Source organism: Hipposideros armiger, unplaced genomic scaffold, assembly GCF_001890085.2.
Source record: "Hipposideros armiger isolate ML-2016 unplaced genomic scaffold, ASM189008v1 scaffold_1253, whole genome shotgun sequence".
Taxonomy (NCBI): domain Eukaryota; kingdom Metazoa; phylum Chordata; class Mammalia; order Chiroptera; family Hipposideridae; genus Hipposideros; species Hipposideros armiger.
In genome coordinates, this window is record NW_017732603.1 from 54,478 (window position 1) to 79,319 (window position 24,842).

The following is a 24,842-nucleotide window of genomic DNA, read 5'->3' on the forward strand; positions in this document are numbered from 1 at the left end:
CAAACACCATTCGTGCCTCCAAAGACCAGGATCACAGCACTTCAAGAGTCTCCCACTAAAATTTACCGGGTCTCCCCAGTAAAACTGAGTCAGACACTTCTGTTTTGGTGTCAAAAGCAAAAAAACACCTTTCTCTTTGATCCCAACACCTTTTCCAGTAGGTGACCTTAGCCCAGCCCAGCTTCTCCGTCACACTCGGGGTTCCGTCTCCAAGCCCTGCCGTCCCGAGGCCTGCCCACTGAGACCGAAGTTCATCTGGGGCTCCGACAGAAAACCAGTGCTGTCCTCTCTCTCCTTCAGCAGCATCCTCACTGGGTGTGGGGACCAGATCTCTCATTCATCTTCCATCAACTGAATCCCATCTGCTTTGTACCTTTCAGAATGTCTCCAAATGGTCGTGTCCACCCCAGCACCTTCCTTGTTCTCCAGGGCTACCATGGGCTCATTTTTTTTTTAAAGATTTTATTGGGAAATTGGGGAAGGGGAACAGACAAGTTGTTGTTCAATCTTCGTTGTGGAGGGTGCCAGTCGCCATCTGGCTTCCCGTCGGCAGCTCGTGGCTTCTGAGCTCAAGGTGCTGTGTTCAGTCTTAGTTACGGATGGGCTCACTCTTATTTTTACATCTCTTCTGTCATTTCAGTGGGATTTTGGAAGGAAAGGACTATAACCGTTCCTTCATAAACAATTTTAAAGCAAAAACTCTTATCAAAGTTCTATTTTTTTCTAGAATTAATATTATTAGTATAACAGAGATATAAGAAGTGTTGGGGAAACAAGGAAATACTTCTAGACTATGGTTTGGCATGCCAACCTACTGATGCTCATCCTTAACTCCGTTATTTCCTGCCATGAGTTAGATCTCTGGAGAAAAAATAGTACAAGGCCTTGGTCCTTGACCAGTAAGTTTTCCTTGTATTGTTTTAGATTAAAAAATGAGAAGGATACAGCAAGTCTCAGCTTATAAACTGTCATTCTGTACAACTCTCTAGATAGTTTAATCCAAACTGAAACATAAATAGCCTGAAGGGTGACTATATCTCTAGGCCCAAGGGAAGTTTATGACTGGACGAATATAAATATTATCTTATTTATATACTGCTTTCTTTGTTATGAAATTTCTTTGCCTTATCAACAACACAATCTGGTAATTAAAACATTGGTTTTTCACTTATAGTCTTGACCTATATCTTTGCAACAAATAAAAGTTTGGTTCCTAAGTTTAATTCCATAATAAATGCACTGCTTGTACAGGCAGGAAAATATCAATTAACTGAAATGTGAAAAACGTGAAGGAGTGGCTCTCAACAGAAAGCCATAAGAAGTGTACAATTCAGTATCATTGTCCTTTGTAGCTGAAGATACCAACAGCATGGATGGAGGGGAAAAACATATTGTATGCATCTGCACAGTCAAATCTGCTCATGGTGAGAATTCAAAGCACTTATCATCATTGAAAGCTGCCTCCTGAGCTGCAAGTATTAATACTACACAGAGGTAGGTCCTGACATCATTTCCATGGCTCACTTTGCTTCTTACACCCTCTCCCTTTTAATTTTTCCCACAGCAGTTTAGGCACCTATGCTATTTAGAAAAAGCTGGATTACAGTACCTTAGTTTTACAATTAAATGACAGGTAGCCCTTATTTGTGATCCTGAAATACTATTTCATGTTTCAATGATTTTAAGCAATTGAGGAGAAAATAAGGCTTTGGGAGTAATAGCTATTATGATAGTCTTTAAAAACTAACTTTATAGGTTATAGAATTAAAATGCAGTAAAATTTGCAGACAGGATGAAAATAGGAAGTACTAAATACATACAGGAAAGCAAGTATTTTCCCTAGAATTAAACTAGAAAAACTAACACCATAATTCTAGAAATGAGTATTTATGGAATAACTCAAAAGTGAAGTTTATTCAGCTACCCAGTTTTGTTGTCTAAAGGACATCGGTTCTTTAGTTTCTGCTGTACCTTCGACACACTGAATTCGTCATTTTCCTCACCTATTCTCATCTTAGACAATGACTTAGTCTCAATCAAATAAAACAGTTGATTTTTAAGGAATTATTTATCTGATGAATCTGATATAATTGCTTATATGTTTGTCTCTTCCATAGTAATGAAAATTTGCTACTAATTTACACATCAAGGTGAATGTCATTTGAGTATCTAGCTATAGTACCTAGCATAGAATTATTTTGATTTTGTGAAATGATTTACTGTATGCTTTATACTCATGGGAAAGTTAAGATCATAGCCATTAGCCATTAAAAATATTTCATATTTCAAACCTTTTACTGGTATAATTTCTGTACCTCTTAGAAATTACTTCAATCATTTAAAATATTAAAAATGTCATGACTACTTACTGGTGCTCATTTATTACATTAACTACTCTATTGTTTCTACCGCTTAGCACTTTATTATTATGCTTGGCATTTGAAGCTTCCTACATTCCGGGACTTTTCATAACAAATTTCCTTTTTATTATCCCAATCAAGATATTATTTTCAGTCCCATGAATACATCATGATCATTCTTTTATTCATATTGTTCCTCAAAATATAACATCCTCACTTCTTACCATCTTTCTAAATTCTATTAGTATAATCAGCCCAAAGGTAATGCCTGCATAATTATTAAATTACTTATAAAGGAACGAAAATTAGGGCCTTACCTGAGACATCCAAAAATGTTAGATCTATTAAAAAGTTAAGTGTAAAAATTAAAATATAACACAGATAGAAGAAAATATATGTAAATATTTGAACACAGAATAAGGTCTAAGTATAAAACCAGTGGAAGAAATAAAAACAAATGATCATTAGCCTTCATAAAAAGCTTTCATACATTAAAAATAACTACCAAACAACCTGAAATGACAATAAACTGAGTTTCTATACAAGAAACCATATAGAAGACACCTTTTTTAGCTCCCGTCTCCAAATACTTCAGAGGACACCTGAGGACTGTTTATATCCACCCAAACAAAAACATTACAGTTGAATAACCATAGCTTCAATAAAGAGTTTCTGCAGGCTTATATTTAGAGTTTCTGCTTGTTTTTACTGCTTAATTGTATTCCCTCCTAACATGCATGTTAGGTAGTTTACATAAATGACCTTCACTAATTTGTTCAGCAAATGCTTTTACTGCACCCCTACCATACTCCAGAGACTAAGTGTTAGATACCAAGAACATACTGGCGTGCAAAACAGACATGGTCCCCCCATCACAGAACTTAGGCCCAACAGAATATAAACATTAATCAAGTAATCACACAAATTGTGGTTAAAACAAACAGAGTACATACAGCAACTATGACAGCATATGAAAAGGACTTCACCGATTGGGGATATGAGATGTATGTGTGTCCAGAAAGATTTCCCTAAAGAATTCAGATCTAAATAAAACATAAGATCTTATAACTGCAGAGGCTATATCTTAAGTATTTTTGTACCTTTCTGCATTTCACACAGTAAGTCTATATTTATTAAATAATTTATTCCCATTCAGATCTGAGGCTATCCTTACTAACCACCCTTCTTTTTTCAATGGTGTACATGAGGTCAGCTTTAGGATGATCAATATTTTAGGATACTTTAAGAGAGATAGTTTAGGAAGATAGATACTTTTATTCTTATATGATTAAACAACTTAAATCTTACCTAGGATATAAGGTGATTTCTTGATCAATACCTATCAGATTTACTGGCAGAACACTAAAAATCAAAGAAATGACACTTCTGTTTCTTACAAAGAACTATTCATATAATTTATGTACTAAAAATAACAGTTATTAAAATTGTTTCACTAACAGTACACAGAAGTTATAAAAAAATTAAATGTTTTTTAAAACCACATTTTTACACCGTATATCCTGGAAGTTTATTTATTACTAATTCGCAAATATCTTTGCATTGCTTAGATATATTTAGTGAACCAACTTCATCACTGTCTTCTCCAAAGTGATCTGATGTACTGCAATCCAGGACATTAAGTTCTAGTTCTGACAAATTAGATGGCAGATAAGAACTCACTTGAGATGTCCGAGATGACTGGCTTTTTTCTAAAGACTTGAAACCAGTTCTTGTCTCAAGTTTACCCGAGATGTCTTGACCCCTCTTTATAGCTTCAGAATTATGCACACTATTTTGGTCTATTTGGTTTTCTTTTTCTTCTGTCCAATACGAAGATAAATCACTGGTAGAGGTAGTAGATGCTTCCTCCAGACTTTTATCTTGAGTCTTCGAAATATGAAATTTTTTATGTGAGTGTACTGGTGATCCAGCTGAATAAGGTGGACTAAGGATAGAACTCTTTTCACTGTTATTTTTCCTTATGGACAATCTTGTTTCACTAGACTTACTTGTATATTGGCTATGTTTTGGACTTTCTGGACTTCCATCATGAGCTTGTAAAATTCTGCTGGTGCCCTCAGTAGTATAGGAATCTTCAGAATAGCTAGGGCTGGTGAAGTCATCTGAATACTTTAGTTCTGAGATGCTTTCAGAGCAACTATTTTTACTTGGTTTATTTTCACTCACATCAGCAGCAAGAATATCATTAGCAGTGATTCTGACTTGCTTGTCATCCATTTCTTTATCTACTACAATTCTGTCAACAACTGCAACCTGTTTGAAAACAAATGGACTCTGGACTTTCATTTCCACTTTTCCTTCCAAAATGTTTGTATGAGTAAAACTTTCTGGAATAATGGAATGTGCAGGAGTTACCATTTCTTCTAATAAACTATTATTGGTTCTGTTTTCACCACTGTCAACTGTCTCTTCAGTTGCACATTTCAGTTTATTTTCTTTAGTTGTGCTGAGTTCATCAAAAACACTGATTTGCTTTGAGGTATCACTTTCAGCAGAAGATGCATCTGATTCTAAATACTTATCTTTAGGCAGTTGGCGTGGTTTCTGATGTTGTTCCGCAAAGCTTAACGCTTTAGCTTTGGATGATGGAATTCTGAATTTTGCACTGAACATTTGTGCTTGCATTTTTCTATACTGTTCTCTCTTTTCATGTACTATCAACATATCAGGATTTGTTTGCTTTAAACGTAGTTTAAGTGTATTTGTTAAGCCATAGAGTAGCTTCCCCCTTGGAACTCTTCTTTTGGGGGGATCACTGTTCTTTTCAAAATGTTTACCTTTCTTTAGATTTTCAACTTGGTTCTTTTTATACTGAAGACTCACTGACTTTTCCTTTTCCTCCATTGGAAGCTTACTTTTCTTATATTCAGATTTACATGTGGATCTGGCAGAAGATTCTGGTGACTTCTTATCCTCAGTTCTATATAACCAGGCTAAGTGAGGATGTATATGAGCAGGGCTTGCCATGGGTTGGTTGTTTAACAAGGACAATTCAACCAACAATGCATTTAACAAAGGCAGCTGCCTTATTGTATTAATTCTGTTTTGTTCAGTTTGAGGCCGAGATGTACTTTGATTACTCGCTCCTACATCCTGAACATGTGGAGGATTTATAAGTACTGGAGGACTCTCATGAGTTGCAGAACTTGTATGTTTTAGAGGACTAACATATGTTGGGGTATTTCCAAGTTTTTCTTCCAGAAAAGCACCATCCAGTTCCTCAGGTGCATGCATTAGAGGTTTAATGGTGATTTTACGCTGGGCAGGTGTCTTTTCTTGGGTGAGGTGAGTGTAATACAGAGGAGGAGGGCAAAATGTGTTAGTTTCAACGTCCAACTCTGTGACTTCCTGACTAGGGGGTCTAACGCTCTCCACACCGCTGGCATTTGAACATATAGAGTTGGTTTTGCCATTCTCCACAGAACCCAGGTTATGAGAGTTGGCCCTACTGTGGAAAACTATTTCCTTCAAATTCTTCGGTGCCTTTGGGATTTTAAAACCCACCAGAGGCCTATCAGCACCTCTTGGGCTTGGCTCCGAGTCTGGCTGCTGCAGCTGTTTTTCCTGCGGGGCTTGGGAAGCGATCTCTACTGCCTCCCATCCCTCTACACCCTCCACTCCACCTCCTGTGGAAATGACTGGCCGCTCAAGATGGCCCAGCAAGCTGCTTCCCAGGTCAGTCAGGCGGTAGCACAGGGCAATGTCCCCAATCCGCTCCCCCACATGGTTATGCAGAGGGAAACTTCCCCGATGACCCTGGGAGCACCCGGAGGCGGCCGAGCCCAGGACCTTGTGGGCCACGGCCGCCAGCGAGATGCTGCAGGCGCCCAGAAGCTGCGGGGCAGGGGTCGGGCGTCCGGGGTGCAGCTGCAGCAGCAAGGTGTACAGCGGGGTCCCGAGGAGCCCGCGGCGCAGGGTGGCGGGGTGCAGGCGGAAGAGACAAGACTTGCCGCGACCGAAGCTGAGCAGGCCGGGCCGGGGTTCCGGGGCAGGGGCGGCGGGGCCGCCGGGAGGGTAAACCAGCAGCGTGGGGAAGTCCAACAGGCGGAAGGCCACGGCGGGGCACAGCGGGGGCGAGAGCCGCGGCGGCGGCGTCTCCTCCTCCAGCTCCTGCTCCTCCCCCACCGCGACTACGGGCGGCGGCGGCAGCCCGGCTTCAAGACGCACCCAGTCTACGAGCAGCTCCAGAGAGAAGAGCCCCTCGGCAAAGGAGGCCGCCATTGCTGTTGCCCCAGGAGACGCCGCCGCGGTCCCGGCGAACGGGAAGGTGGAGCCCTTGGTTCTCGCGAGAGACGTGGAGAAGCCGGCGCCTGTGCCTGAGCTCTCGCGAGACTTGAAGGGACGCCCCTGGAGGTCTGAGTCTCAGTTCTGGGGATTTTCGCTGCTGAATGTATTTTGCCTTCGAGGCTTGTATTAACACAATAGCTTATGACAATACCAAGGTTATGAAGGGGGAGGGGGGTGTTGGAAGAAGGCTTATGTTTTGGTTTGGGTCATATTTTTATCACTGCTGATCTCATGCAATTTTGGAATCTGGTCAAATCTATCTGAAGACTATTGAAAAGTAAATCAGGACTCCCTTTTCAGAACCCAGGCTACGGAAAGCCAGTGGACTGTCCGTAGTCAGCCTTCTCTAGCTGCTGGGCTACCCTAAAGATGATGGCAGGGCTCTGAAGCCGCCTGGGAGCCTGTCTGGGTAAGTGATGGTAGCACTGAGACACATGCGCAGTGAGTGTGGCCACGTTTCCAGCTGAGCCATCACCATGCATGAGAGTAATGCGGTGATTCCATTCAATAAAACAAACATATATACATAACACAGAGGGGGAGCAGACCTTACAGCCCTGCCCCTAATTTTCAAGGAGGCAGACTCTTGACCTCAATGAGGTTGTCAACTAGGTTGAAACCAAGGTTGATACGTGGAGAGGCTTGAATGTCATTTTAAGGAATTTGGACTTTATTCTGTATAAGTTGTTTTGAGTGAATAAGTGTGATCATATCCATGTTTGGAAAGGTAGCAGTACAATACAAAGAATGAATTCTAATAAGTGAATTCAGAATAATCTACTGGGAGACTTATTGCAATGGTCTAAGAGATCATTGTGGCCCGATGGTGTTCACGGTCAGTGAGATGAAGAAGAAGTGACAGATAGGAGAGACACTTTTGATAGCAGAATTTTAAATTTGGTGACTGGGAGAAGTTATGGGTGAAAACTTTTCTACTGAATGAGAAGGAATGGAGGGCATCAATTTGATTTTAAAGACAATGTCAAGAGAATGAAAAGACAAGCCACATACTTAGAGAAAATATTTCCAGGAGACATGTCTAATAAAGAACTGTTATTTAAAATATACAAAGAACTCTTAAAATGCAACAACAAAGTCACAGAATAACAACACCAGAGTGAATCCTAATGTAAACTATGGACTCTGGGTGAAATTGACGTGTCAATGTAGGTTCATTGATTGTAACAAGTGGACCACTCTGGTGGGGATGTTGATCATAGGGGAGCCTGTGCCTGTGTGGGGTTGGGGGGGGGTCTTTGGGAAATCTCTCTACCTTTGGCTCAATTTTGCTGTGAACCTAAACCTGCTCTAAAAAACTAAAGCTTATTTGAAAAAGAACATAATAAAAAGGTAGAGGATTTAATAAAAATAAAGAGCTAAAACAAGAAAGAAAAATGGAAAAATACAGGAATGCAATCTGCAGTCTTAAAAGGCAGAAATGTAAAAAAATGGCAAGTTAAAGCCTTTTCTCATTTACTGTAGTTACAAACCACTGGAAACACTTATCTGGCATGGCGAGCCTGGGAACCTTAGTTCTGACAATTGCTTAAAGGACCACTGGGATTCCTGATGCAGCTCTCTGATCCTTAGGTTTTCCCCTATTGTCTTCCAAAGGCTTCTATTTCAGGGTTCTAAATACATATTGTATTTCTGGAGCAAGAAAATTTCAATTAGGAGAAGCAAGTTCCTACAACCATTCATTCAGAACCTAAGATAAAAGCCTAGACAGAAAGATGCCCTTCCCTAGGACCCAATTAAAGGCTTTTGAAATCTAAGCCAAGCATCTCCTCCTCTCCTAAATGGGCCACAAATGGACTTTGCACAAATTCAACACCAGATACACCAGAACTTTAGTAACATTCACCTTGACATATTGGTAAAGATGACATGGCTTTAATCCTCAGAATGTGTGCAGTGTTTAATGAGGATCTCTTTTATTCTGTTTGTTTCCAGTCTTTTCACCCCCTTCTGTTTCTAAATTTCTAAATAAGGGATTCATAGCTTTTCCATTATGCTGTCATTAAGTCAGGGACAGAATGACGACCAGAACCATGATTTCCACTCCTCATATCACAAGCATGAAATAGGTGTTGTAAATAAATGCAAATAATCTAAAGAAATTCTGCAAATTGGTACCAAGGCTCTGCGTTGCATTTTCAATTTTTATTTTAAACTTGCCAGGACTTGATATTGGAAACTCCTTCACTTAAAAAAACAACAAAGAAAAAGATTGGAGGGTGGGAGAGAAGGGAGGGGATACAGGTTGGAGAGTGAGCAGAGGAACTAGTAGTGAATAAAGAGAAAGAGTGGCACGAACCTCACTTTGATCTTTCTTCCAGAAAGAATGGAAAAGAGAAATCATGCAGCATCTTAAGGCATTAAACGCAGGGGTTCATTAATAAGCTAAATGGTAAGTAAGATTTATAGGAGTGGTTTAATGAGAGTTATGTGACCATCATTGGTAATCTCAATAGAAATGTGGATTAAAATATCAGCTTCTCCATTTCATAAGTGTGAAACTCTGAGCCAAGTCCATCACCTCTGGGAGTTTTCCTCCCAGAATATATCATAGATTTTCATACTGCAGTATGCATGTTAAGATGCAGATTCTTGGGTTCTACTTCCAGAAGTTTCGATTCACTAGGTCTGAAGCAGGGCCCAGAGGTGCACATTTTAACTAACATCCCCAAAGACTGATGCAGGGAGCCTACGAGTAGACTTTGAGAACCATCCCCTATTTTCTGGCACATTGCAGACAGCTGTGTTACTGTATCAGAATTTGTGAAGTCTGTAACATGTAGAATGTTATTATCATCAAGTGGATAGAATAGCAGAAGGATTTATGCGTTTATGTAATCAGAGCTCCCTCCTTGACAATTTCCATGTGAAGTGGAGGAAATGAATTGGTGGCCTTTAGCCATGAAGCATTACTTTCAACATGTAGCGCAGCAACAGCTCAAGCCCTCAGAAGATGTTGCAGAAGGCCCCTGGGGAATAGATTATAAGAAACCCCCTCAATAGACTGAACCTTGCTCTGCCAAGCCCCAATGCCCTTGTTCTTGTCCAGGGAAGACTGGCTGTCTGTTTCATGGACAGGGCGTCCTCCTGCCTCAGTTTTGGGGGTGGGCTGAAAGACATCATTTAATTCATGAATTCTTCTTTCTCATGCAAATAAACACTGTTAGGCCTTTTGGCCTGGACCATCTCGTCAAGACTAATGTAAATAGCTTCTCCATTTAATGGAATTGGGTTTTAAATTAGGTTTATTTTAAATGACAACCCATATAACTTAGAGTCCTCCAGAAGAGAGCCGCTGTTGTTTTCACAATGAGTAAGATACCTATCTTTTGAAATCTGGGAAATAAACGAAAAGTCTTGGTAACTTCATCAAGCAGACCAGTCCTTCAGAGGACTCTGAGCAGAAACTGGCCTTAGGTGTCCATGGGAACAGCTCTGTACATCGTTGCGGGGTTGTGGTGCCTCGTGTGTGTGCCTTGGGACCTTTACAAAGTCTCTTTAGTTATCCTCACAGTAATCCTGTGAAATTATTGGGTGTTCACAATGAAACTAACGTGAAGAAGTTAAATATACACAAATATGAATACAGCAAGTAAGTGAGTGATGAAGCTCGCATTACATTTTTCTCTAAAAGCTGGTGTTTATTCCAATAAATTCCCTTAGCTTATTTCTCTGTGCCCAAAGAGAACATGACTATAGAGAACACTGACAATATTCAATTGTAAAATGTATTGTACAGTACAGAGGAATTGCTAAGTGATACCACAAGGAAGCTAAAAGACAAAGGTGGAAGATGGTCTGTTCTATGAGAACACTGACCCCGTTTAAGTAAGTCAAGGTCATGGAGAGGAGGGAAGGCAGGGGGGGCTGCTTCAAATGAGGAGCCTGAAGAGATATAACCACCAAATGTCAAGTGAGGCCCTTCCTTAGATTCTTAAACAAACCTTTAAAAAAAAAAAAGCATGTTTGAGACAATAGGGGTGATTTGATTATAAATTGGATACGGAAGAATTGTTGTTAGCTTTAGGTGTGTTCATCTCACTAAGATCGTTTTAGAAAATGTTTATATGTAAAACAAGATACCAACTGGGAAGGTAGGAATGAAATGGCAACACCTTCATAATGCTTCATAATGCCTCAGGATTTTTAAAAAAATCAAATAGGTAAGGCAAGTGTGGCAAAATCTTGATAGTTATTGAATCTATGTGATAGGTATATATAAGTTCATTGTATTATCTTTCTATACTTTTGTGTATGTTTCAACCTTAATAAATAATAATCAAAATATACATTTTATAATAAAAATATTAGTGTGTTTTGTTTCACAAGTTTCATACCAGATCGGCCATAAAACACAATAGACGTATAACAGTGCAGTACTGGACTGCCAGTGCTGTAGAAATGAACTGGCAGGTATGACCAGGTTTCCTTGCTGGAGTTGTGAGCTTCTGGCCTGCCTAGAATTAAGTTTCCATGGCTGTCCCAGGGAGCCACTTCAAATAAGGGGTATTTGGAAGTAGGTTATATATAAATAGCATGCCTCCTATTTATAGTTCTTAAAGGCCAAGCATACTTGGGATTCCTTCTGACCATGCCTCATGGCTGAATGCCAGCTGCTCACAGGGGTAGGGAGGTGGCTCTGCCCAGTCACAGCACAGACCCCCCGCCTGTCCTCCTGTAGGCGTATATTATCTTTTAATTTACTTCCCCAACTTTCCACCAGCTATTTTAGGGCAGCTGGCACAATTTACCCCTAAAAGTTTAGGGTTTTTTTTACCATTTGTGTTTATGATATCTTGAACTGGAACTTCAAAAGGAAATTTGGTTCTGTAGGTACCATGATATGTCTATACGTATCACCATAAAATGTTAAGGACATAGTGACATTTCCAAATTTTAAATAACAGGACAGGAATCTCCAAAACCAGACTCTAACCAGTTTTCTCACCTTTATTTCTAACAGCTAAACAGAACCATCTATTTTTCCTCTTTTGTGCACATAGTTTCCTATACTCAGTGCTGGATTTGTGGATTCCTTCCCCTCTGCCTGAAGTCCTCTTTCTCTACTTCTCCACAGGTCTCAGACTTGATCTCTCTTTAAAGTCTCACTCGAATACCATGTCCTTTTAGAAATTCTTTCCTGGTCATTCTGGCTGGAAGTGGTCTTTCTTTTTCCGTAGTGCTGAATCTCTTCTGCGAACTGTTCTTCTGTTTTGTAGTATTATTCTTAGCACATGAGTTATGGCCCCTAGTTTTCTATGAGCTCCTTGATAACGTTATTTCTTACATTTAACACAGTGCCTTGTTTCTGTACAGAGGTTTTGCATATATTTGATGTATTTATAAGTGAAGAATATAATCCCTTACATGCCTTGCTTGTGTCAAGCACAACGTGTGGAAAATATCCTGAGCTAAAAATTTACAAAGCAAATATTTAAAGAAAGCTCTGATTCCTCCCAATTTGCAGGGTTCTTTGCATGGAATAGTGTTTTATTGAAACCCAGGACAACCTCATAGAATGTATGGGCCTTTTCAAAGAGACCCTACTGGGTTCAAGTTGCCTTTGATTTTGAAGTCATGGTTGACTAAACCCAAGACCTCAGGTAGTTAGATTAAAGCAACTGGGATTAAGAGCTCTTTTCTCCATGCCAACTTTATGATGCTTGGGCTCCTCCGCAGGCTTCCTTTTGTTCAGGCGGCGGGTGTAAATGTTCACTGAAGGCTGTTCAGCACTCGCCAGACAGCAGGGGGATGGGTCCTGCTGCAGCCCCAGCTGAGGTTGTAAATGATACCATGCAGTCGTGAGCTCTGCCTTCTTTTAAACGATTATTCCTAAAGTATGCAACCGCTGAAGGAAGCTAATCCAGCTCTGCTAAAAATAGACTATGTTCCCTTAGCTTGGATTTCATGAAGTCATTTTTTTCCCTCTCTTTGCAATGTCAGTCTTTTGTTTCTCTACTTCCCACCTGCAAAGCCTGACAATTTGGGCAATACTATTTATCATAAATAAAGAGAATCTGATTTATAAGTGTGGCTACTCAACTCACATTCCCAGTTCCCAAAAAAAGAGCAGGGTCACACCTCACACCCATTAGGATGGCTACTGTAAAAAAAAAAAAAAGAAAAAACTGACAAGTGTTGGTCAGGTTGTGGAGAAATTGGAACCCTATGCGCTGTGTGTGGGCTGGATTATAAAATGGTGCAATCACTATGGAGAAGAGTATGGCAGTGTTAGGGACTCAATTGTATCCCCTCAGAATTCATATTGCAGCTCTAACCTCCAATATGACTTTTGGAGATAAGGCCTTTAAAGAGGCAATGAATGTTAAATGGGGTCATTAGGTTAGAGCCACAATCCAACCAGATTGGTGTCCTTATAAGAAGAAAAAGAAACACCTGGAGTATGCACACACAAATAAATGGTGCTGAGAAGGCAGCTGTCTGCAAGCTAATGAGACAGCTCTCAACAGAAACCAGTCCTGCCTGTGCCTTAATCTTGGACATCCAGCCTCCAGAACTGTGAGAAAATAAATTTCTGTTGTTTAAGCCACCCAATCTGTGGTATTTTGTTATGGCAGTCCTAGCTGACTAGTACAGGTGGTTCCTCAAAAAATTAAAAATAGAGTTGCCATGTGATTTAGCAATCGCACTTCTGAGCATGTATCCAAAGCAATTGAAAGCAGAATCTTGAAATGATATTTGTACTACCATGTTCATAGCATCACTATTCACAATAGCCAAGGGGTGGAAACAACCCAATGTTCATCAGCAGATGAATGGATACATAAAATGTCATCTCTCTATACAGTAGAATGTGATTCAGCCTTTTTAAGAAGGAAAAAAGTTCTGGCACATCTACAATATGGATGAACTTGAACAATTAGGCAAAGTAAAATAAGTCACAAAAGGACAAATGCTTTATGACTCCACTTGCATGAGGTTTCTAAACTCATCAAATTCATAGAAACAAAAACAGTATGGTGGTTACCAGGGGAACGAGGAAGGGAAAAGGAGAGTTATTTAAAGGGTGTAGCACTTCAGTTTTGAAAGATGAAAGAGTTCTGGATATTTGTTTCACACTGACGTGAATATAGTTTACGTTACACTAAAAAGTGGTTCAGATGGTAAATACGTGGTTTTTAAATAAAATAATAAATTTAAAAATACAATAAAAAATTTTAAAGGCGGGGGTGGCATGGTCAAAGAAAAGGAAGACTCTAGAAATGTGGTCTATGATGATTCTTCTATAACCAAGAATGAATCTAGTTAGTCATATGAATGAGAGGTCTTTCAAACACATCCAGTGAGCATCTCTCATCAATATAGTGAGGAATATGGTTGGAACCCATAGGCTGGTGATATTTGGGACTTGTTCCAGGAAAAACTGTCACAAGGCAAGACACATGAGCTCACCATCTTCTGTGTCCCCACAACATGCAAAGTCCTCTTACCAAGATGTATCTCCCTAGACCATGCTCCATCCACAGTGCACCTCCCAGCTGCCTCCATTTTCTTTTTCCTCTTTGCCCCACTCCTCTGTTCTACTGAGCCCTTAAGATTTTTAATTTAACTAACATTTAATTTTGGGGTGTATATGAATTATGACTATTATGTCTCTCAGATAACAATTAAAATACAAGGTTTTTAAAATCTGTCTTCCAAAAAGAGTAAATAATATTGTATTTCATTTACTAGAACATGCATTGGAAGAAGTGTTCTTGTCCTCACCCTTAAAATTATGTTGCTATGAATAGTCGTCTTGTCCCCCAAATCTAGATGCTTTGGCTTTGATTTCTGATCTCATGATTATTCATGAAGAAAACTTTATAACCCATTCTGTAGGGTTTTATTTCCAATATCACACATGTCATCATGAAAACATTTGCTATAAATTTGTATTATAATTTATAATTCTCATGATTTTAGGTTTTATGTCATAACTGACTCCTAAAGCCTGATGACCTGAAAGTCACTAACTTAATTAATGTATATTCAAAGGAAATGGGGAAAGATATATTTGGGATCTAAATCGTCCTAATTTTATCAACTCAACTAATAAATACAATTCATAATTGAAATAAAACCACAAAGTCTGGATTTTTACTGATGGATACTTAATTTTTTTTTTTTTAGCTGAGCCATCCTGCCACCTGTTGGCAGCTCAGCTGCGGCAGCTCAGCTCGGGCCGGGCATCGAACCACTGTTGCTCAGAGCTCAAACTCTTGAGCGAGCTTTTAACCAACTGAGCCACTCGGCCGGCCCTGATGGATACTTAATTTAATAAAAACCAGGAAGCCTGGGTGCTTTTACATTGTTACTTCTCTTAAAAATTCTGTCTATATCGATAGATGGAATTGTCCCAAAGACTTTTTCCCCAGATAGTAGCTCTATCAGGGTTTCATCTATAAATGGCAATCTATGCAAAAATCATTTAACTTGGAACTCACTTCAAAGTAAAGAAAACAAGTATTTAGTATGCTGAAAAAAAGCACTGTGGCAAAATCTAAATATGTAAAGTGAACATATTTGCAAAACTTGGGCACTGTAAACACTTATAAAGAGCTTAACATTTTAGAACCAACTCAGTTCCCCGTTCCGTTCGTATCATCTTCTGTTGATCAGAGTCTGTGTCTGGTCTGTGAAACATCAGAGCCAGTGAAACTGTTCAGTTTGACCCCATTCTAATCTGAAATGTGGTCAGGGTCCGTAGCACCTGAATCAAAGGGCACTTACATATTTAGTTTTGATGCATTCTCTAAAATTATTGTCCAAAGAATTGGATCAATTTACATCCTCACCAACTTTGGATAGTATCAATATTTTTATTTTTTATAATATTATGGATAAAAAATGGTATTTCATTGCTGTCAATTTGCGTTTTTCTAATTACTAGTGAAATTAACAACTTGTGTTATGGTTATCTCTCCATATCTTCTGACTATCTGTTTATGGATTGTTTTCTTTTTCCTATTAATTTATAGCAGCTTTTAATAAATATATGCATTTATGTGTATGTGTGTATAAATATGTATATGTGTGTATGTTTATAATATTTACAATTTGTAGATTGTTTTAATTTTCTTTATAGTAAACTTTTATGGACAGCTGTTCTTAGTTATGATATAGTGATATTTATTATCCTTTATGTTTTTATTAGTAACTTCTGTGACATCTAATAAATCTGCTCTTCTCTGAGGTCACAGGTATATTAGCCTATATTTTCTTTGAAAGTATTTTAAGTTTTACCTTTTACACATTAATATATCTAGAAGTGATTTTCATGTTTGGTGTAAGATAGTGATTTAATTTTATTATTTCATTATAATTAATAGTTCTAGCACTATTTATTTAAAAGTCCACCTTTCGGGCCGGCTGAGTGGCACGATGGTTAAGAACTGGTTTGGGACACCAGAGGGCCCCGGTTCGGATCCCACATATGAGGGCCAGTGACACTGCCCTCTACAGCTAAGATGCTGAACAGCAGCTCAACCTGGAGCTAGGCTGCCATGAGTCGCCGGCGACGGCGTAGGCTGGAGGAAAAACACACACACACACACACACACACACACACACAATAAAATAAACAAGTTTAAAAAAAAAAAAAGTCCACCTTTCCCCCAATAACCTGCTATGTCATCTCTGTCATATGTCATTTTAATATACATAAAATTCTGCTTCTTAGTTTTCTACTCTGTTTAATTATTTATTTTTTCTATCCTTGTGTCACTACCAATACTGTCTTTTCTTTTCTTTTAATTAAATTTATTGGGGTGACATTGGTTAGTAAAATTATATAGGTTTCAAGTGCACATTTCTATAATACATCATCTATATATACAGTGCATTGTGTTCACCACTCAAAGTCAATTCTCCTTCTGTCACCGTATATTTGACCCCTTTTACCCTCTTCTACTGCCCCTTACCCCTGACTTTGTTAATTACTATAACTTCCTTAAAAATTTTGCTATCCAAGTGGGAAAATCCCATTTTATTCTTCTTATTAGAAATGCCTTGACTAATCTTGGGCTTTTGTTTTGATACTTATTTTAGAGTTGATTTAAATTCTTAAAAAAGCACTGTTGAGATTTTTATTGGAATATCAGTTTGGGGAGAAGTCAAGACATGTCAACATTATTGACGCTTTCTATATATTACATAATACATCTCTCCGTTTAGACTTTCTTTAATGTCTCAATAATTCTCCATAGACATCTTGCATGGCTTTTCTTAGATTTATTTCTAGGTACCCTAATTATTTCATTCTATTATAAATGATATCTTTTAATAAGCTATGTTTTTAACTGTTGCTGATATGCAGAAGTACAATTGATATTTTAATATTGATTTTCTACCAGACACCTTACTAAACTGTCCTATTCTAATAATTTATTTTTATTTCTTATGTATAAAATCATATCTTTGTTCCTTTCCAGACCTTATGCTTTTTACGTTTTTTTTTAATCTTACCACACTTATTAGGGCCTCCATAAAATGCTGACTAGATGGAAATCTGTAGATATATCACAACCCGTCTTAGGGGCTCATAGTCTTTTTAAAAAGCCAAAGACAATTCCATCCAGTTTCTCCATACACTAAGTAAAAATAATAGTAATATTACAATCCCACGAATGCATGTGGCTTCCCCTTCTAACTCTGACAGTTCTCTGCAATATTCTTTTCCAAAAGGCAAGGAACTGAAAAATCCTTTAGAGGGCAAAGCAGAGTTCCCCCACTTGGGACTTGGGGTACACGCAAAAGATTTCCTGCCTGGAAGCAAGGGAAAGCCAAACAGATATTAATTTTTTAAACTTCCCTATAGAATTTTTTTCTTTCTTTAAATATTAAATTTAGAGGTAAGTATTTTACCATAGAAACCTAGCACACATAATTCTCCAGAGATAGAAAACTGTTTGGCAGAGTAACGCTTCGGAGTCCAGGGTTGTGAGTCATACTTGTGGGTCCATCACAGGTTTGCCTGGAGCGTCCTGACTCTGGGGACCTCAGCTTTCTGAGTACACATTGGACACAAGAACACACAAGGTCATCTTACTTCACAAAGATGATGTGAAAACCAGGGACCTAAAGTTTGGAAAGAATTTAAATTCCCTGAGAAAATGAGTATGATAAAAACATGAGTATTATTATAACAATTATAATGATATGTAATTCTGCCAAGCAATCACATAGCCTCGTGGTGCTTACTAAATATTAATTGAATGAATTAATGAACAAATAAAAGATTCACAGTTAAAACATAGTCTAATAAATAGCCTTATTGTTTTCAAAATATAAATGTATTACATTTTTATTGTTGTTTCTAAAATAGATGTGCTTTCACACAACCTATTTAGCCGGACTTCTAAAATACTATATTTGACATTACACTGTGCATTTTGGGACCTTATCATAGGCTGAGCTAATAATGACCAAGTTCCCATTTTCAAACATCTAATTTATGCTGCCTAAGTAACATGCACACCTCAGGTATATTAACCTTTATCAATTCTAGGTTCCCACAACAGCCAAGGAAAGCAGCGCTCAGTTTTGTCATCAGGATACTGTTCCCAGGTATACTCAGCCACACGTGGCCCCAGAGACGAGCCTCGCACCTGGAAGATGAGAAACGTATGACATTGGAGAAGCTATGACAAGATTATCTAGCTAGTATTCCACAAATGTATGTATTTGGAAACTATTATTTATTGTGTGGAAATGTCATGCATCCCCACGTGATGGCAGTTGTCATTTTCCTGAGAGCCTACATCACATAGCAGTGGTTACCCAAGGGTGGTCCCTGGGACGAGGGCATCAGTATCGCTTGGACACCTACCTGTTAGAATGCGAATATTTGGCCCCACCTCAGACCTACTGCGTCAGAAATCCTAGGAGTAGGTGCCACCACCTGTGCTTTAATAAGCCCTTTGGGTAATTCTGGTGCCCAAGTTTGAGAACCGCTGACCTGATGATGGATACCATGGGCCCTGAAGTAAGACTGCCCAAATTTAAACCCTCACTCCACCAACTCACTGGAGTAATACTAGTGTCAACAATAGGGCTGTGATTAATTAATTCACATAAAGTGCTGAAGGCAGTGTATGCCATGTCATAAGCACACAATAAATATAGGGTATTATGAATTTTCCAGGATAAAAACAATGCTCATAAGCACACTGATTTGAAAATGCTTTGGGCCATCTCTGTATCCCAGGGAGCTGCATTTGGGACTCCTTGAGCCAAGTGTGACAACAGGGCACATCTAGTTGTGAAGAAAGAAGCAGGACTGTCTAGTCTGGTGGGATTAGCACACAGTGGGGCAGCCAGTAAAGCACAGTCAGTCTGGGAGTAGAGACAGGGTCACAGTTGAGATCTCTGGGAGCAGATGCTGAGATGGAGTTAGGGCTGCAAAGTGTTTATTAGAGATCAAACCTGTGAGAGGAAGGGTGGGGGAGTGTCTCAGTCCATTCCAGTTCCTATAATAGAGTTCCATAAACTGGGTGGCGTATAAACAAGAGACATTTATTTCTCGCAGTTCTGGAGACCGGGAGGTTCCAAGATTTGGTGTCTGGTGAAGAGCTGCTTTCTGATTGGTTCATAGATGACCATCTTCTCGCTGTTTCCTCACATGGTGGAAGGGATAAGAGGGCTCTTTGAGGTCTCTTACAAGGGCATTAAATCCACTCATAAGGGCCAATCACTTCCCAAATGCCCACCTTCAAATGCCACTACAGCAGGGATTAGGTTTCCACATACGGATGTGGGAGGAGACACAAACAGTCCATAACGAGGAGGAGACCGGGTGGGCCGGGGAAGACAGTGAGCTGTGAGGCAGATGCAAAGAGTCTTTGACTGACTTGGCAGGAAGCTCTGAAGCAGAGTGTCCCTGGCTGGCCAAAATGGTCAGTAGGTGCAGGCTGCCCCAGGAAGGCCATGTGCCTCAGGCCAGGCAGCCGCTGTGAGAGAGGCAGACCCTGCAGAAGCTGGTAGCTGGGCAGCAAGTCCTTCCTCAAAGGAAGATCTAGGCAGCCCACCCCAATCAGAATCAGGAGATTCAAAGGCAAGGCAGAGGCAAAACCGAGACCCAGATAAAAATTAATTGAATTACAGATTCAATGGAAGTGCTTCTCTCTGCATTTTAGCAACTAGACTCTACATAGACCATTATGGTGAGTTCTGGGTGCTATACTTAAGTGGGTTGGCATTCTAAAGCCACCATTTTTGTCCTCTTTTCCACCCTGATACTTGAGGCACATTAGATAGTCTTCTATGGAGTGCGTTACTATGGCAGGGGTTCTCAACAATGGAGAATGCACCCTCAGAAAGGAGCATTCTAGAATGTGAGGTGGTGGAACCTTCCTGGAGATGATTCCAATATGCCTCCCAAAGATGCCACTCTCCATCTGGGAACCCCTAGTCCAAAGGAACTCAAAATTATATCATATAAAACAAGGTTGAAGGAATCCAGTGGTTAGCCTGAAAAAGGGGAGAGAGTGGATCTCAGATGGAACGCATGTGCTAGCAAGGCTTCTCGGGACCAAGTAATGCATGGATCTCTTGTAAAGGAAGACTATTCAGGCCTGATAGGCTTGAAGTTATTTTCACTATAATATTCGTGAATATTATTTCACTAATAATACATAACAATACATAAACCAGGTATACAATTGCCAAACAAAAATAAAACAAAATATTTACTGGTTAAATACAAAAGGAGCCAACAGAAAAAGCAATTTAATAATTTTTGGAGGCTGATAGCGTTTTAGTACAACTAAACCACTGCTAACAAAATAAACATGGTACCGATGCTATAAAGCCATGTTTTTAAAGTTGGCACGTCACCAGGTGCCATGAGTTCATTTGATTTTGCCAACAGTTCTTTCTATTCAAACTACTGCAAAACCTTGAATTACATACCAGGCTGTGATGTTACCTGGCATTCATTTAGCTCCAACGCATCACTTTGAACTGTCTGCTCGGCTCTCTCCTTTGCTTATGTAGAAAGCATCAGCTGATTCTTTTCTTCCTAATGTCCCTTCTTTTAGATAACTGTCCTTTCCCGCCTCCTGAATGATGATGAGCAACTAAGCAAAGTAACTCACCAGCTAAAGGAGTGCCCGCATGATCTACACTTGGCTAATCACGGTACTCATTCTCCCCATGGTTGGACAAGAGACCCACGCAGGCTCAGTTAGAGCCCTGTAGGGGTACTTTCTACACAGCAGCTGACAAAACAAAACTCTTCCTTTCTTCTGTGGTTGCTTCACATGGCTGTGGTAATCCTCCTGCTCTTACGTGGCCATGCCCATCACACCTCACCCTTGACCTACCCTCACCTCTGCTGCAGAAGACCTGTTCTCAGGTGTGGTCCACACACAGCAAGCAACAGAACTCAGAGACAAACTGTCTCCGTGACGTGGATTAGGTCTCCAAAGTGAGCTCCACCCCTGACCTTCCAGTTAGGGCAGCCAATAAATTACCATTTAGCTTATGCTAGTGAGGTCGACAGATCCAGGTAGCTTGGAGGTTCATTTCTTATGCCTTTTTGATAGCTTAGCAGAGAGCTGGCTTTGCAGGTCTGAGAAAGCTCAACAGAAGAACAGGCTGACACTGCCCCTGGGCTCCCGAGATTCTTCCTTCCTAACAATGCCCATTCTCTAGCAGGAAGCTTCCACTGTTATATAGCCACATAGATGTCCCCTTCCTCCCTCCCCACATAAATATGTAGAGACTATATAGGATATCTCATGCTTCCAGAACTCCAGCATGCCTGACTCAGGCACACCTCTCAGTGGGATGAAAGCTTGGGGGGTTGTATGTGCTCTGCTACTTCTGGCTTGAAAGGTTTTCCCCAGTTAACCAATGGACACAGGACGTATGGTGTAGGTGTCCATGTCTCTTTTGTAAGGCAGCTAGTTCAGAATGAGTTTTTATTATGGACGATGGGGTCCTGCCTCCTTCAGCCCTCAATAATTAGAGCAGCTCTCCTTTGCACTGCTGCACTCACAAACCCAAATGCCAACCCGAGCCCTGAAATTCCATTAGAGCAATTAAGTTTAAGATGGCCATTCAGATGACCCAGAAAACACAGCCTAGATGGTCACCCTATGAAAGCGTGTACACACATCCATATGCATGCACACACTCATAGCACACACACACTAACCCTTAATGAGAGCTCAGAACCTAACTCTCATTTTAAGCCTGGTCTTATAAGACTCACTATAAGCCTGGTCTGAGAAACCCAGTGTGAGCTGAAATGGAACAAGCTGTGCCTGGGGCTCCAATGAAGATACCGAGTCAGACTGATGATCCAAGGGTCAAGGTAGTAATTGTCCGTGAGCCCTGTAACCTTTTTGTTCTTCTTAGCTCTTTCTAAAGCATAAAACCTCCAGTTTTAGAACGTTTCGTTTAGGAGAATTCTGGTCATATAAGCCAGGTATATTTCAGAAATTCAGTTTATGAGATTGTAACGTTATCTGCAACTGTGGTGAGATACGGATTAGAAAAATGTATCCGCAATTTTTTATTTCTTAAAAGCAGAAGACAAAGTTATGTTCCTAAAGAAATGTCTTTGTGTTATACTTTTAGGATTTTTAAAGTTGGTTCAGTGCCTTGAGGTAGGGGTAGGAGATGCTCTCTTAGAATATACCAGAGGTTTAAGCCAAGGTTATGCAAGACTGGCAGGAAATTAATAATTTGGAACTTTCCCTCTGATAGAATCTTAAAGTCGTTTTGGGGAATTCCAAGTTAGCAAAAGTGTGCCTTTAATATTAGCCTTAAATCTAAAGTTCAGTTATTTATGGTAATAAGATATTTCAAAGGACAGATTTTCTGGGGATAGAAACTATTAACCCAGGCAATATTGGCCCAGTTCTCACTTGAGTGTATATTTGGAAGGGAGCAAACAGGTCAATATAGCAGCAATAAACACACCATGGAACCAGAAGACCACAATTCTAATTCTGTTCCGCCATGCACATGACCATGAACGAGGCAGTTCCACACTTTTGGTTATTCCTAAGTGCACGTGACCTTGGAATGACCCACTGGGGCGAGGAAGGGTGTTATCAGAATCTCCAGGTATAGCTATTGTCATCGTCTCATTGAAAAATTTTAGTATGTGTGTCGTGTTTTATAAAGTACATTAGATTTTAACAAATAGTACATGCATATGATTCAAGATATATATGACCATTTACATTAAGACTGTGGAATCAAAACTATTTAGACTATAGCCCTAGCCTCAGTTTCTTCCATTGTAATTGGGGGTGTTGTATTGGGGTCCTTAATGTTTGGAAAAAATAAACCCACACACATCAATCAATCAATCAATCAATCAATCTATCTATCTATCATCATTTATATATATTAGATTTATATATATTACATTTATAATATACATTTATATATTCTATTCCTTTAATTAGCAAGAGAAGTCTTACTTTCCCAGGGGTGCTAAGAAAATAAGGTATCACATAACTGAGGTTTCTTCATAGTTCACCCCCAACAGGATTCTCATCAGTACAAGCTGATTCAGTTCACCACTTTGTAGCAGATAAGCAATATGATAACTTAGAGAAAGCTGTTGATATTGAAATTAAAAAACACATGGAATATTGTTACTTTTGATAAATGTTTTCTCACTTGAGAGGCCAAAATCCAGTACATCTTCCTATATCTGACCTTACGGGGTTTCAGTATTTCGAGAAAATGATTTCCAAATGATAAAAATTTTGCCCCTATGGTTTTAGTTAAGTCTAGACTTAAGTAAATATATTAATCTCTTTTGTGTTTTTGATAAATTCTGGCTACTGATTTAACTCCATGACTCCCTGCGTTTGCAAAACTTTGAAACTTGACTTGAAAACCCTTATGGCCCAGATTTACATCTCTACCTTTATCCACATGGCAAGAAGCCCTTGTACAACAGACAACTTAGAAAAATAAAGTTGTCTTACTCTAAACACCCAGTAAACTCTAGATAGATTAGAGCTTTAAATGAAGCTGTAGAAGTACTAGTATTTGAGTATGTAAGAATTCACAAATATTTTCTAAATGTTCTGACAAGTTCAATAGGAAAAGGGGCAAAATACAAAACAAACACTTCCTCAAAAAAGCAATAATAAGCAATAGTTTATGAAAATGTTCAATCTCATTAGTAATTAAAGAAATAAAAATTAAAACAAGATGCCATATTTGCCTACATAAATGACCAATTAAAAAACTCTAAATTATCCAAAACTGGTAAAGAAAAGGAGTGAACACCATCTCATACACCTCAGGTAAAAGCAACTTTGCTACTTTGTTAATTTAATATCCCTAGGTTAAAACTTAGCAATACCTTAGCAATACCTATCAAAAATGTATGACTATACTTTTGATTCAACTACTTTACCTCTAAGATTTCATCATAACCAAAACATCATAAATACACACAAAAATTTATCTACAGATATGTGCATGCCAATATTTTGAATAAAATTAGCTGTCATTCGTTCAGTGCTTATCATGTGCCAAGTGCTGTGCTAAACTTTTACATTGTTCATCTCTTTCCAGCCGCATAAAAACCCATGAGGCACTCCCCGCAGTTTCCATGTAATGCGGGAGAATACCTTGGTTTACCAGTTAGCTGAGTTAGCCCAGAAAGCACAAGTGGTTGCTGCAGATCCAACCATCAGTCTCCAGAGCCTGATATAACAACTAAAGGGCAGGAAAAACAACCATCAAAGCAGGGAGTTTCTTCAATAAATTATGACACATCAAATAGTGGATCATTATGAAGGCATTTACAAATGATAATGCAAAGGAATAATTAAGAACATTGGAAAAATGTTCACAATATATTATGAAATGAAAAGAAGGTGATCCAAAATAATATAAGCTTTGTAATCTTAGTGTTGCTAAAATGTACAATAAAATATTAATAGGTTCTGGACCCAGATGTGGGATTGTTACTTGTTTCTGTACACATCTCTACCTGTATTGCCCAATTTAATCCTGAATTCAGGTTTAGGAGATGCTATAATATTTATTATCCCAGTTTACAGATGTGGACATGTGCTCAGAGAGATGATGTTGCCTAAAATCACAGAGCTAGTGGATGGTCGAATTGGGATTCAAATCCAGGGCTCTGATATCAGAGCTCTAGCTGTTGATAAA

General features: G+C 39.2%; 1 protein-coding gene and 1 long non-coding RNA gene across 2 annotated transcripts; one reads left to right on the forward strand and one right to left on the reverse strand.

Annotated features, from left to right (window-relative positions):
• Window positions 1-534: 534 nt before the first annotated feature.
• On the reverse strand, window positions 535-6,649 carry MAP10 (microtubule associated protein 10). Its single transcript, XM_019633158.1, has one exon. The coding sequence runs from the start codon at window positions 6,600-6,602 to the stop codon at window positions 3,867-3,869; it is 2,736 nt and encodes a 911-aa protein (XP_019488703.1). The 5' UTR covers window positions 6,603-6,649; the 3' UTR covers window positions 535-3,866.
• A 121-nt stretch (window positions 6,650-6,770) lies between these two features.
• LOC109376981 (uncharacterized) lies at window positions 6,771-18,736 on the forward strand. The gene is made up of 3 exons (XR_002122801.1): window positions 6,771-7,077; window positions 9,008-9,078; window positions 18,196-18,736. It is a non-coding gene; the product is annotated as an uncharacterized LOC109376981 (long non-coding RNA).
• The last annotated feature ends 6,106 nt before the right edge of the window (window positions 18,737-24,842 follow it).

Bases quoted from the DNA above. Each gene is read 5' to 3' on its own strand.
- MAP10 (XM_019633158.1), bottom strand. From the start codon at position 6,602: ATGGCGGCCTCCTTTGCCGAGGGGCTCTTCTCTCTGGAGCTGCTCGTA.